We start from the raw sequence: 12,887 nt of genomic DNA, 5'->3' as shown, positions 1-12,887 counted from the left end.
CCAAAATATTATTCCCATATGTCTTAAAAGATTTTTATTTCCTCTTTTAATAGAATTCTACTATTAGATATTAATGGGATTAGTAAATAATTCTCTTTCAAACCTCTAACCCAAGTTTTAGTATGAAATACCTTGATACTTTTTCTTCTAATGTCTGAGATCAGTTCCAAGAATTTTATTAGAAATAGAAAGAAAAAATGTATGTAGTTTTGGAACACAAAACAATTTAGAGCACAGAAATCTGGAGATTTTTTTTCTTTTTGCCTGCCCCCAAGATAAGTTTATTATAATGGAAGAATCAGGGAAAAATAAAAGCTTTAGGAGCTTTGAAACCCAAACTTCCTTCTTAACTCTCTGATATCAAAGTCTACTTCTCCTAAAACCGTAACCTAGACTAGCACTGTTAATGCTATAACTTAGCTACATAATTGGTTAGATGAATCTTTCTAGGTTGCTTGTAGAAAATATAAACATTCTAACAGTTCTATAGGAAAAAGAAATTAAGAGCTCCAAATATGTAAGGTTAATCAATTTTTATATTTCTCAACATATCAATGTTTATAAGGCTAAACATGCCTATATGACAAATGACAGTTCTTACCTCGTGCTCGTACCCGACACTCCTCTTCCTCTGCATTTCTAAGTATTTGTTTAGCATGATTTAATGAGGATTCACAATGCAGAAGATTTTTCACACGTGCAGCCAGTGAATCTACACTACCACCATCGTCACTCTCTGACATACCCTGTTCCTCTCTGCTATCTGTTATGCTTGGATTCGGTGAAGTGTATGGAAAAAAGTTGAGAAGAACATCAGAAACTGATTCCAAAGACTCTGGTAAATTACTCTCCCATGAGCAGGAACCATGTCCATCACTTACATCACTACTTGAATCACTTTTTATCATAGTCATCATAGGGATAATAATTTTGTTCCCAATGGTTCTACTATAGCGTTCAGGTTCAGACCTCATTGCAGATTTGGCTGCTTCATATTGCCTAAGAGTTTCACCTAATGCCATTCTAGCTTTGCTTTCTGCTTCCTGTAGAGGACTTCTAATTGTAGTTGATCTAATAAACTCCCAATTTTCAATGCCTCTCTGGCATTTCAAATTCGTTTGTGTGCCAATATCTTTCTGTATGCTTCTATTGCTTGGGCTTTCCTCCTCTATATATGGCTGTCTACGAAGGAAATCACCATCAGATACATCAGTTGTGGGGGGTTCTTTGAAGCAAACCACCTTCTTAGATCGTATAAATGAAATATCACTAACATCTCTGAAAGGGACAAGGGGAGCAGGAAAATTGCATCGTTTCAGTGCTATATTTTCTGCCTCCATTAAAAGTGTCCGAATTTCTTTAAGAGTTTTGGAACTATTATATGTATCCTGGATTTCCTCTGAACCATTATCTTCAAAACCTATAGATTCAGGCTTAATTATTACAAGTCCATCATCAGCTTGAGAATTTAATGGCATATGTTTTGAGAAAGCACTTGAATCAGAAGAATCCAAATTATCTATTAGTCTTTGGACATGTTCTGAAACAAGTTTGTCCTTTTCATCAGGTGAATAAGTACCAGGGGAAATTATTGATAACCCAGTAATTTGATCAGATTGCCCAAGACCACTAGAGACCTTCAGATCATCTTCAGTTAGATGTCTACACGGCAAATCCTTTTGATAGAAAATATTCAATTTTCCTCTGTATGAAAAGGAACTAGGAGGAGCTGTTGGTAACTCTGTTTTCTGGTCAGCTGGTTCAGGAACAGTCAAAACCTTTAGTGCATCTTCAGTTTGATATCTGTCTGGCAATTCCCGTAGATACAAATTATTAGATTTTTCTTTCTGTAAATAAGAACCACAGAGAGTTATTGGTGCCCCAGTATTTACATCAGTTGGCTCAGGGACAGTTGAAATCTTTAGAATATCTTCACTTTGATCTCTATCTGGCAACTGCTGTTGGAAAAAAACATGAGGTTTTACTCTTTCAGAATAGGAACTATGAAAAACTGTCAGTAATGGAGTCTCCTGGTCATCTGGTCCAATCACAGTTGAAATCCTGGGCTTCTCTCTCTGTAAATGGAAACTATGGGTAACTGTTGGTAACTCTGTCTTCTGGTTGTCCGGTAGATTCACAGTTGAAACCTTGAGTTTCTCTTGATGTGAGTAGGAACTCGATGGTACTGCAGGTATCCTATTCTTCTGGTCACCTAGTCCAGAAACAGTTGAAGCCTTCAGAGATTCTTCAGTTAGATCACTATCAGGAAAGGACTGTTGAGAAAAATCACTAGGCTTCTCTCTATGGATGTAGGAACTAGAGGGTGTTCCAGCCCTCTGCTCTACTGGAACAGAAACAGATGAAACTTTCGAAGCCTCTTCAGTGAGATGGCTCTCTGGCAACTCCTGTGGAGAGAAGACACTGGGCTTCTCTCTATGTGAGTAGTAACTCAAAGGCAGTGTTGATATTCCAGTCTTCGGGTCATCTGGTTCAGGAAGAACAAGAACGTCTAAAGCTTCTTTGGAAATATTTGGCAACTCCTGCTTATGAAAACTACTGGAGTAAGAACTAGAGGATACTGTTTGTATTCCAGTCTTCTGGTCAGCAAGTCCAGGAACCTTTACTGTTTTCAAAGTGACCTGAGTAAGATCTGGCAATTCCTGCTGTAAAGAAATGATAGACTGTTCTCCCTGTGAATAGGGAGTAGAGGTTATTGTGTGTATTCCAGTCTTATAGTCAGCTGGTTCAGGATCCCCTAAAACTTCCAAAGTATCTTCAGGAATATCTGTCAACTCCTGCTGGTAAGAAATAATGGGCTTTTCTCCATGTAAATAGCGGGTAAAGGGCACGATGTGTATCCTAGTATTCTGATCAGACAGTCCAGGAACACCTAAAATGTTCAAATCATCTTCAGCACGACGTGCTAACTCTTGTTGGTAGGAAATAACAGTCTGATCTATAGGTGAGTAGGAAGGAGAGATTTCAATAGGTATTGTGGTATCTACTGGTTCAGAAATAACTGAAAGTTTCAGACTTTCTTCACTTCGCTGACTATCCGGCAGGACTTGGTGGTAGAGAACAATGAGCTCCTCTCCAAATGAGTAGGGGGAAGTGGAGGATACAGTCAGATTCCCAGCCTGCAAGTCAGTTGGTTCAGGAGAGGATAAAACTTTCAAAGCCTCTTTAGGTAGATAACTATCTGTCAAGGCCCTTTGATAGAAAATAACAGGCTTCTCTTCAAGTGAATAGGAACTTGAAGATAATGTTGGTGTCACCATATTCTGGTCAGCTGGTCCAGGAGCAGTCAGAGATTCTTCAGGTATATGACTACTTGGCAAGGACTGTTGGTAGAAAATGCCAAGCTTATCTCTTTGTGAGTAGGAAGGAGGGATTACGGTTGGTATGCCAGTCTTCTGGTCTGTTCCAGGAGTAGCTGAAACTTTGAGAGCCTCTTCAGGTAGATGACTATCTGGCAGGGTCTGTTGGTAGAAAATAATAGGTTTTTCTCTATGCAAGTAGAAAGTAGATGATCCTATTGGTATCCCAGTCTTATGATCATCTAGTCCAGGAACAAATGAAACTTTCTGAGCCTCTTCATTTAGATGATTATTTGATAACATCTGCCGATAGAAAATATTGGATGTCTCTCTCTGTGAGTAGGATGTAGAGGTTAGTATTGGTATCCCAGTCATCTGGTCAGCTGATCCAGGAATAGCTGAAATTTTCAGAGGCTCTTTAGTTGGATAACTATCTGACAAGGCCTGCTGGTAAATAACACCAGGCTTCTCTCTCTGAGGGTAAGAACTAGAGTATACTTTTGTTGTCAGAGTCTTCTGGTCAGCTAGTCCTGGAATAGCTGAAACTTTCACAGTCTCTTCAGTTACATGACCATCTGGTAACTCTTGCCAGTAAAAAGTACCAGGCTTCACTCTGTGTGAGTAGGAAGTAGAGCGGACTGCTGCAGTTTCAACCTTTTGGTCAGCAGACCTAGGAAAAGTTGACACTTTCAGAGCTTGATCAGTTACATGACTTTCTGGCAAGGCCTGACGATAGAAAGCATAAGATTTATCTACATGTGGGAAGGAAGCAGAGGACACTGTGGTTATCCCAGTCTTCTTGTCAGCTGGTCCAAGAGCAGATGAAAGAAACTCTTCAGCTAAATGACTCTCTGGCAACTCTTGTTGGTAGAGAATAATAGCAGGATCCCCTCTATACGAGTACGAAGGAGAAGTTATAGTAGGTATACTAATCTTCCGGTCATCTGCTCCAGGAGCAAGAGAAACATTCAGAGTTTCTGCAGGTATATGACTACCTGGCAAAACCTGTTGGTAGAAAACACCAGGCTTATTTCTTGGTGAATAGGAAGTAGAGGTTAGAGTTGGTATCCTGGTCTTCTGGTTATCTGGTCCAGGAACAGATGAAACTCTCAGAGCCTCTTGACCACCTGGCAAGGATTGTTGGTAGACAACATTAGGCTTATCTTTTGGTGAGTAGGGAACAGAGGATACAGGTGGTATGCCAGTCTTCTGGCCAGCAGGTCCCAGAACAGCTGAAGCTTTAAGACTCTTTATAGGTATCTGACCTCTTGGCAAGGACTGTTGGTAGAAAACATCAGGCTGGTCCCTTGGTGAGTAGGAAGGAGAGGTTGTAGGTGTTATGCCAGTCTTCGGGCCAGCTGCTCCAGGAACAGCTGAAACTTTCTGAGTCTCTATAGGTATCTGACCACCTGGCAAACCTTGTTGGTGGAAAACACCAGGCAGGTCACTTTGTGAATAAGGAACAGAGGTTGCAGGTGGTATGCCAGTCTTCTGGCCTGCTGGTCCAGGAGCAGATGAAACTTTCAAAGCCTCTGCAGGTATCTGACTACCTAGCAAGGCCTTTTGGTGAAAAACATCAGGCTTATCTCTTGGTGAATAGGAAGGAGAGGTTGCAGGTGGTATGCCAGTCTTCTGGCCAGTTGGTCCACAAGCAGCTGAAACTTTCAGAGCCTCTGCAGCTATATGACCACCTGGCAAGGCCTGCTGGGAGAAAACACCAGGCTGGTCTCTTTCTGAGTAGGTAGCAGAGGTTGCAGGTGATATTCCAGTCTTCTGGCCAGCTGGTCCAGGAGCAGCTGAAACTTTCAGAGCCTCAGCAGCTATCTGACCACCTGGCAAGGCCTGCTTGGAGAAAACACCAGGCTGGTCTTTTTGTGAGTAGGGAACAGAGATTGCAGGTATTATGCCAATCTTCTGCTCAGTTGGTCCAGGAGCAGCTGAAAGTTTCAGGGCCTCTGCAGGTATCTGAACACCTGGCAAGGCCTTTTGGTAGGAAACATCAGGCTCATCTCCTGGTGAGTAGGAAGGAGAGGCTGCAGGTGGTATGCCAGTCTTCTGGCCAGCTTGTCTAGGAGCAGCTGAAACTTTCAAAGCCTCTGCAGGTATCTGACCACCTGGCAAGGCCTGCTGGTAGAAAATATCAGGCTTCTCTCTTTGTAAATCAGAGGGTAACGTTACAGCTGGTAACCCAGTCTTCTGCTCATCTTTTCCAGGAATAGCTGAAAATTTCTGAATCTCTGCAGATATCTGCCCACCTGGCAAGGCATGTTGGTAGAAAACACCAGGCTGGTCTCTTTGTGAGTAGGGAACAGAGGTAACAGGTGGTATGCCAGTCTTCTGGCCAGCTGGTCCAGGAGCAGCTGAAAGTTTTGGAGTCTCTGCAGCTATCTGACCACCGGGTAAGGCCTTTTGGTAGAAAACATCAGGCTCATCTCTTGGTGAGTAGGAAGGAGAGGTTACAGGTGGTTTGCCAGTCTTCTGGCCAGCTGGTCCAGAAGTAGCTGAAACTTTCACAGCCTCTGCAGGTATCTGACCACCTGGCAAGGCCTGCTGGTAGAAAATACCAGGCTTCTCTCTTTGTAAGTCAGAGGGTAACGTTACAGTTCGTAACCCAGTCTTCTGCTCATCTTTTCCAGGAATAGCTGAAAATTTCTGAATCTCTGCAGGTGTCTGCCCACCTGGCAAGGAATGTTGGTAGAAAACACCAGGCTGGTCTCTTTGTGAGTAGGGAAGAGAGGGTGCAGGTGGTATTCCAGTCTTCTGGCCAGCTGGTCCAGGAGCAGCTGAAGCTTTTGGAGTCTCTGCAGCTATCTGACCACCGGGTAAGGCCTTTTGGTAGAAAACATCAGGCTCATCTCTTGGTGAGTAGGAAGGAGAGGTTACAGGTGGTTTGCCAGTCTTCTGGCCAGCTGGTCCAGAAGTAGCTGAAACTTTCAAATCCTCTGCAGGTATCTGACCACCTAGCAAGGCCTGCTGGTAGAAAATACCAGCCTTGTCTCTTTGTAAGTCAGACGGTAACGTTATAGCTGGTAACCCAGTCTTCTGCTCATCTGTTCCAGGAATAGCTGAAAATTTCTGAATCTTTGCAGGTATCTGCCCACCTGGCAAGGCATGTTGGTAGAAAACACCAGGCTGGTCTCTTTGTGAGTATGGATCAGAGGTAACAGGTGGTATTCCAGTCTTCTGGCCAGCTGGTCCAGGAGCAGCTGAAACTTTCGGAGCCTCTGCAGGTATCTGACCACCCGGCAAGGCCTGGTGGTAGAAAATACTAGGCTTGTCTCTTTGTGAGTAGGGAACAGAGGTTACAGGTGTTATGCCAGTCTTCTGGTCAGCTGATACAGAAGTACCTGAAACTTTCAAGACCTCTGCAGGTATGTGACCACCTGGCACAGACTGTTGGCAGAAAACATCAGGCTTGTCTCTTGGTGAATAGGAAAGAGAGGCTGCAGGTGGTATGCCAGTCTTGTGGCCAGCTGGTCCAGGGACAGATGAAATTTTCAGCGCCTCTGCAGGTATGTGACCCCCTGGTAAGGTCTGTCGGTAGTAAACATCAGGCTCATCTCTTTGTGAGTAAGGAACAGAGGTAACAGGTGGTATGCCAGTCTTCTGGCCAGCTGATCCAGGAGCAGTTGAAACTTTCAGGGCCTCTGTAGGTATCTGACCTCCTGGCAAAGTCTGCTGGTAGAAAACATCAGGTTTATCTCTTGGTGAATAGGAAGGAGAGGTTGCAGGTGATATGTCAGTCTTCTGGTCAGCTAGTCCAGGAGCAACTGAAACTTCCAGAGCCTCTGTAGGATTCTGATCACCTGGCAAGGCCTTTTGGTGGAAAACATCAGGCTTATCTCTTGGTGAATAGGAAGGAGAGGTTGCAGGTGGTATGCCAATCTTCTGGCCAGCTGGTCCAAGAGCAGCTGAAACTTTCAGAGCCTCTGCAACTATGTGACCACTTGGCAAGGCTTGCTGGGAGAAAACACCAGGCTGGTCTCTTTGTGAGTAGGTACCAGAGGGTGCAAGTGGTATGCTAGTCTTCTGATCACCTGGTCCAGGGGTAGCTGAGACTCTCAGGGCATCTGCAGTTATCTGATCACCTGGCAAGGCATGTTGGTAAAAAACACCAGGCTTCTCTCTTTGTAAGTCAGAGGGTGACAATACACTTGGTAACCCAGTCTTCAGGTCATCTGTTCCAGGAATAGCTGAAAATTTCTGAACCTCTGCCGGTATTTGACCACCTGGCAAGGCCTGCTGGTAAAAAATATTAGGCTTTTCTCTTGGTGAATAAGAAGGAGAGGTTGCAGGTGGTATGCCAGTCTTCTGGCCAGCTGGTCCCAGAGCAACTGAATCTTTCAAATCCTCTGCAGGTATCTGACTACCTGTCAAGGCCTGTTGGTAGAAAACACCAGGCTGGTCTCTTTGTGAGTAAGGAACAGAGGTAACAGGTGGTATGCCAGTCTTCTGGCCAGCTGGTCCAGGAGCAGCTGAAACTTTCAGAGCATCTGCAACTATCTGACCACCTGGCAAGGCCTGTCGGTAGAAAACACCAGGCTGGTCTCTTTGTGAGTAGGGAACAGAGGTTGCAGTTATGCCAGTCTTCTGGTCAGCTGGTCCAGAAGTAGCTGAAACTTTCAAGGCCTCTACAAGTATCTGACCTCCTGGCAAGACCTGTTTGTAGAAAACACCAGGCTGGTCTCTTTGAGAGTAGGGAACAGAGGTTGCAGGTGGTATGCCAGCCTTCTGGTCAGCTGGTCCAGAAGCAGCTGAAACTGTCAGGGCCTCTGCAGGTTTCTGACCACCTGACACAGTCTGTTGGTAGAAAACATCAGGCTTGTCTCTTGGTGAATAGGAAGGAGAGGTTGCAGGTAGTATGCCAGTCTTCTGTCCAGCTGGTCCAGGAGCAGATGAATGTTTCAGGGCCTCTGCAGGTATCTGATCACCCGGCAAGCCCTGTCGGTATAAAACACCAGGCTGGTCTCTTTGTGAGTAGGGAACAGAGGGTCCAGGTGTTATGCCAGTCTTTTTATGGTCAGCTGAAACTTTCAGGTCCTCTGCAGGTATATGATCACCCAGCAAGGCCTGTTGGTAGAAAACACCAGGCTGGTCTCTTTTTGAGTAGGGAACAGAGGGTGCAGATGTTATGCCAGTCTTTTTCTGGTCAGTTGGTCCAGAGGCAGTTGAAACTTTCAGGTCCTCTGCAGGTATCTGATCACCCGGCAAGGCCTGTCGGTATAAAACACCAGGCTGGTCTCTTTGTGAGAAGGGAAAAGAGGTTGCAGGTGGTATGCCAGTTTTCTGTCCAGCTGGTCCAGGAGCAGCTGAAACTTTCAGGTCCTCTGCAGGTATCTGATCACCCGGCAAGGCCTGTTGGTATAAAACACCAGGCTGGTCTCTTTGTGAGAAGGGAAGAGAGGTTGCAGCTGTTATGCCAGTCTTCTGGTCAGCTGTTCCAGAAGCAGCTGAAAGTTTCAGGGCCTCTGCAGGTATCTGATCACCTGGTAAGGCCTGTCGGTATAAAACCTCAGACCGTTCCCTTTGTGAGTAGGAAACAGAGGCTGCAGGTGGTATGCCAGTCTTCTTCTGGTCAGCTGGTCCAGGAGCAGCTGAAAGTTTCAGGGCCTCTGCAGGTATCTGATCACCCAGCAAGCCTTGTTGGTAGAAAACACCAGGCTGGTCTCTTTGTGAGTAGGGAATAGAGGGCACTGATATTATGCCAGTCTTCTCGTCAGCTGGTCCAGAAGCAGATGAAAGTTTCAAGGCCTCTACAGGTATCTGATCACCTGGCAAGGCCTGTCGGTAGAAAACACCAGGCTGGTCTCTTTGTGAGTAGGGAACAGAGGGTCCAGGTGTTATGCTAGTCTTTTTCTGGTCAGCTGGTCCAGAAGCAGTTGAAACTTTCAGGTCCTCTGCAGGTATCTGATCATCCAGCAAGGCTTGTTGGTAGAAAACACCAGGTTGGTCTATTTGTGAATAGGGAAGAGAGGTTGTAGGTGGTATGCCAGTTTTCTGTCCAGCTGGTGCAGGAGCAGCTGAAACTTTCAGGGCCTCTGCAGTTATCTGACCACTCGGCAAGGCCTGTCGGTATACAACACCAGGCTGGTCTCTTTGTGAGTAGGGAACAGAAGGCACAGATGTTATGCCAGTCTTCTGGTCAGCTGGTCCAGGAGCAGCTGAAAGTTTCAGGGACTCTGAAGGTATCTGATCACCCGGCAAGGCCTGTCGGTATAAAACACCAGGCTGGTCTCTTTGAGAGTAGGGAAAAGAGGGCACAGATGTTATACAAGTCTTCTGGTCAGCTGGTCCAGAAGCAGATGAAAGTTTCAGGGCCTCTGCAGGAATCTGATCACCTGGCAAAGCATGTCGGTATAAAACACCAGGCTGGTCTCTTTGTGAGTAGGGCACAGAGGGCGCAGATGTTATACCAGTCTTCTGGTCAGCTGGTCCAGGAGCAGCTGAAAGTTTCAGGGCCTCTGCAGGTATCTGATCACCTGGCAAGCCCTGTCGGTATAAAACACCAGGCTGGTCTATTTGTGAGTAGGGAACAGAGGGTGCAGGTGGTATGCCAGTCTTCTGGCCTGCTGGTCCAGAAGCAGCTGAAAGTTTCAGTGTCTCTGCAGGTATCTGACCACCCGGCAAGCCTTGTTGGTAGAAAACACTAGGCTGGTCTCTTTGTGAGTAGGGAAAAGAGCTTGCAGGTGGTATGTTAGTCTTCTGGCCAGCTGTTCCAGAAGCAGCTGAAAGTTTCAGGGCCTCTGAAGGTATCTGCTCACCTGGCAAGGCCTGTCTATATAAAACACCTGGCTGGTCTCTTTGTGAGTACGGAATAGAGGGTGCAGATGTTATGCCAGTCTTCTGGCCAGCTGGTCCAGAAGCAGCTGAAACTTTCAGGGCCTCTGCAGTTATCTGACCACCCGGCAAGGCTTGTTGATAGAAAACACCAGGCTGGTCTCTTTGTGAGTAGGGAAGAGAGGGCGCAGGTGGTATGCTAGTCTTCTGGCCAGCTAGTCCAGAAGCAGCTGAAAGTTTCAGGGCCTCTGCAGGTATCTGTTCACTCGGCAAGGTCTGTCGGTATAAAACATCAGGCTGGTCTCTTTGTGAATAGGGAAGAGAGGTTGCAGGTGCTATGCCAGTCTTCTGTCCAGCTGGTCCAGAAGCAGCTGATAGTTTCAGGGCCTCTGCAGTTATCTGATCACTCGGCAAGGCTTGTTTGTAGAAAACATCAGGCTGGTCTTCTTGTGAGTAGGAAAAAGAGGGTGCAGATGTTATGCCAGTCTTCTGGCCAGCTGGTCCAGGAGCAGCTGAAACTTTCAGGGCCTCTGCAGGTATTTGACCACCTGGCACAGCTGGTTGGTAGAAAACATCAGGCTTGTCTCTTGGTGAATAGGAAGGAGAGGTTGCAGGCGGTATGCCAGTCTTCTGGCCAGCTGGCCCAGGAGCAGATGAAATTTTCAGGGCCTCTGAAGCTATCTGACCACCTGGTAAGGCCTGTTGGTAGAAAAAACCAGGCTGGTCTCTTTTTGAGTAGGGAACAGAGGTTGCAGGTGGTATGCTAGTCTTCTGGCCAGCTGGTCCAGAAGCAGCTGAAAGTTTCAGGGCCTCGGAAGGTATCTGACCACCTGACACAGTCTGTTGGTAGAAAACATCAGTCCTATCTCTTGGTGAATAGGAAGGAGAAGTTTCAGGTGGTATGCTAGTCTTCTGTCCAGCTGGTCTAGGAGCAGATGAAAGTTTCAGAGCCTCTGCAGGTATCTGATCACCCGGCAAGGCCTGTCTGTTTAAAATACCAGGCTGGTCTCTTTGTGAGTAGGGAACAGAGGTTGCAGGTGGTATGCCAGTCTTCTGTCCAGCTGGTCCAGAAGCAGCTAAAAGTTTCAGGGTCTCTGCAGGTATCTGATCACCCAGCAAGGCCTGTAGGTAGAAAACACCAGGCTGGTCTCTTTGTGAATAGGGAAGAGAGGGTGCAGGTGTTATGGCAGTCTTCTGGCCAGCTGGTCCAGAAGCAGCTGAAACTTTCAAGGCCTCTGCAGGTATCTGACCACCTGACAGAGTCTGTTGGTAGAAAACATCAGGCTGATCTCTTGGTGAATAGGAAGGAGAGGTTACAGGTGATATGCCTGTCTTCTGGCCAGCTGGTCCAGGGGCAGAAGAAATTTTCAGGGCCTCTGCAGTTATCTGACCACCTGGTAGGGCCTGTCGGTAGTAAATACCAGGCTCATCTCTTTGTGAGTAGGGAATAGAGGTTGCAGGTGTTATGCCAGTCTTCTGGACAGCTGGTCCCAGAGCAACTGAATCTTTCAAACCCTCTGCAGGTATCTGACCTCCTGACAAGACCTGCTGGTAGAGAACACCAGGCTGTTCTCTTTGTGAGTAGGGAACAGAGGTAACAGGTGGTATACCAGTCATCTGGCCAGCTGGTCCAGGAGCAGCTAAAATTTTCAGAGCCTCTGAAGGTACCTGACCACCCGTCAAGGCCTGTTGGTAGAAAATACCAGCCTTATCTCTTGGTAAGCAGGAAGGAGAAGTTGCAGGTAGTAAGCCAGTTTTCTGGTCAGCTGGTCCAGGAGCAGCTGGAACTTTCAGGGCCTCTGCAGGTACCTGACCACCTGGCATCGCCTGATGATAGAAAATACCAGTCTTTTCTCTAGGTGAGTGAGAAATGGATGGTACAGTTGGTATGCCAGTGTTCTGGTCATCTGATCCAGGAATACCTGAAACGTTCAGTGCCTCCTCAGTTAGATAACTATCTGGCAAGCCCTGTTGGTATAAAATACTGGGCTTCTCCCTGTAAGGGTAGGAAGAAGGAGGTTCTACTGGCATCCCATACTTCTGGTCAGCTGGTTCAGAATTATCTGAGACTTTTAGACTCTCTTCAGTTAGATGACTATGGGTCAATGCCATTTGGTTAGGAGCATCAGTGTGTAGACCAATAGTATTCCCTTGTAAAGAACTTATAGCCAATTGAGGTAAGTCCTCAGGGTATAAAGATAAATGAGATTCAATGTCTGAATCTTCAGTAGTGGTAGTGATACCCAATTTCAACTTGGATTGAGTTATTTCAGGTATGCTTCCTTCAGAAGAGTCTCCTAAAGGAAGAGATTTGTTAATATTATAAATTTTGTCAATAAAAAAAGAAATCAAACAAGCCTCACCTCCTTGGGCCTCTAAACTTTTAGAAATGAAATCTATTGCTGGGCGCTAAGCAACTCAGTGAGACCCTGTCCCTAAACAGAAATACAAAATAGGCTGGGGATGTGGATTTGTGGTCCAGTGCCCAAGTTCAATCCCTGGTACCAAAAAAAGAAATAAAAAGAATCCTGTGGAAATAATCATCAAAGGAAACAAATGTCCATGAAGACACTAATTACAAAGCAAACCAAAGTGAAAATGATCAACAATAATAACAGTAATATCAACTTAATGAAATATTTTATAGATCTTAAAAAATTTATTTAAAGAATTTTCAATGGGATAGCAAAATACCATTGGGTCTGGGATTTGATTTCAATCTGCTTGCAATCTAGTAGTCTGTTGTTGTGTCATGAATGCTGACAGAAAACATAAGGTTCTTTGTCAGGGAAA

At 45.8% G+C, this 12,887-nt stretch overlaps 1 protein-coding gene across 1 annotated transcript in view; it reads right to left on the bottom strand.

Annotated features, from left to right (window-relative positions):
• Alms1 (ALMS1 centrosome and basal body associated protein) overlaps positions 1-12,887 on the bottom strand; it is a 215,807-nt gene that overhangs the window by 107,752 nt on the left and 95,168 nt on the right. Inside the window, exons 10-13 of the mRNA XM_071601714.1 lie at positions 12,017-12,391; positions 9,243-9,478; positions 5,291-7,976; positions 602-5,008 (exon numbers count right to left, since the gene is read on the bottom strand). Coding sequence (XP_071457815.1) covers positions 602-5,008; positions 5,291-7,976; positions 9,243-9,478; positions 12,017-12,391 — 7,704 coding nt within the window. The remainder of the gene's footprint in view (positions 1-601; positions 5,009-5,290; positions 7,977-9,242; positions 9,479-12,016; positions 12,392-12,887) is intronic.

Source organism: Marmota flaviventris, chromosome 14 (assembly GCF_047511675.1).
Source record: "Marmota flaviventris isolate mMarFla1 chromosome 14, mMarFla1.hap1, whole genome shotgun sequence".
NCBI classification, from domain to species: Eukaryota; Metazoa; Chordata; class Mammalia; order Rodentia; family Sciuridae; genus Marmota; species Marmota flaviventris.
The sequence above is the reverse complement of the archived record's forward strand: the minus strand, read 5'-3'. Positions and strand labels throughout refer to the sequence as shown.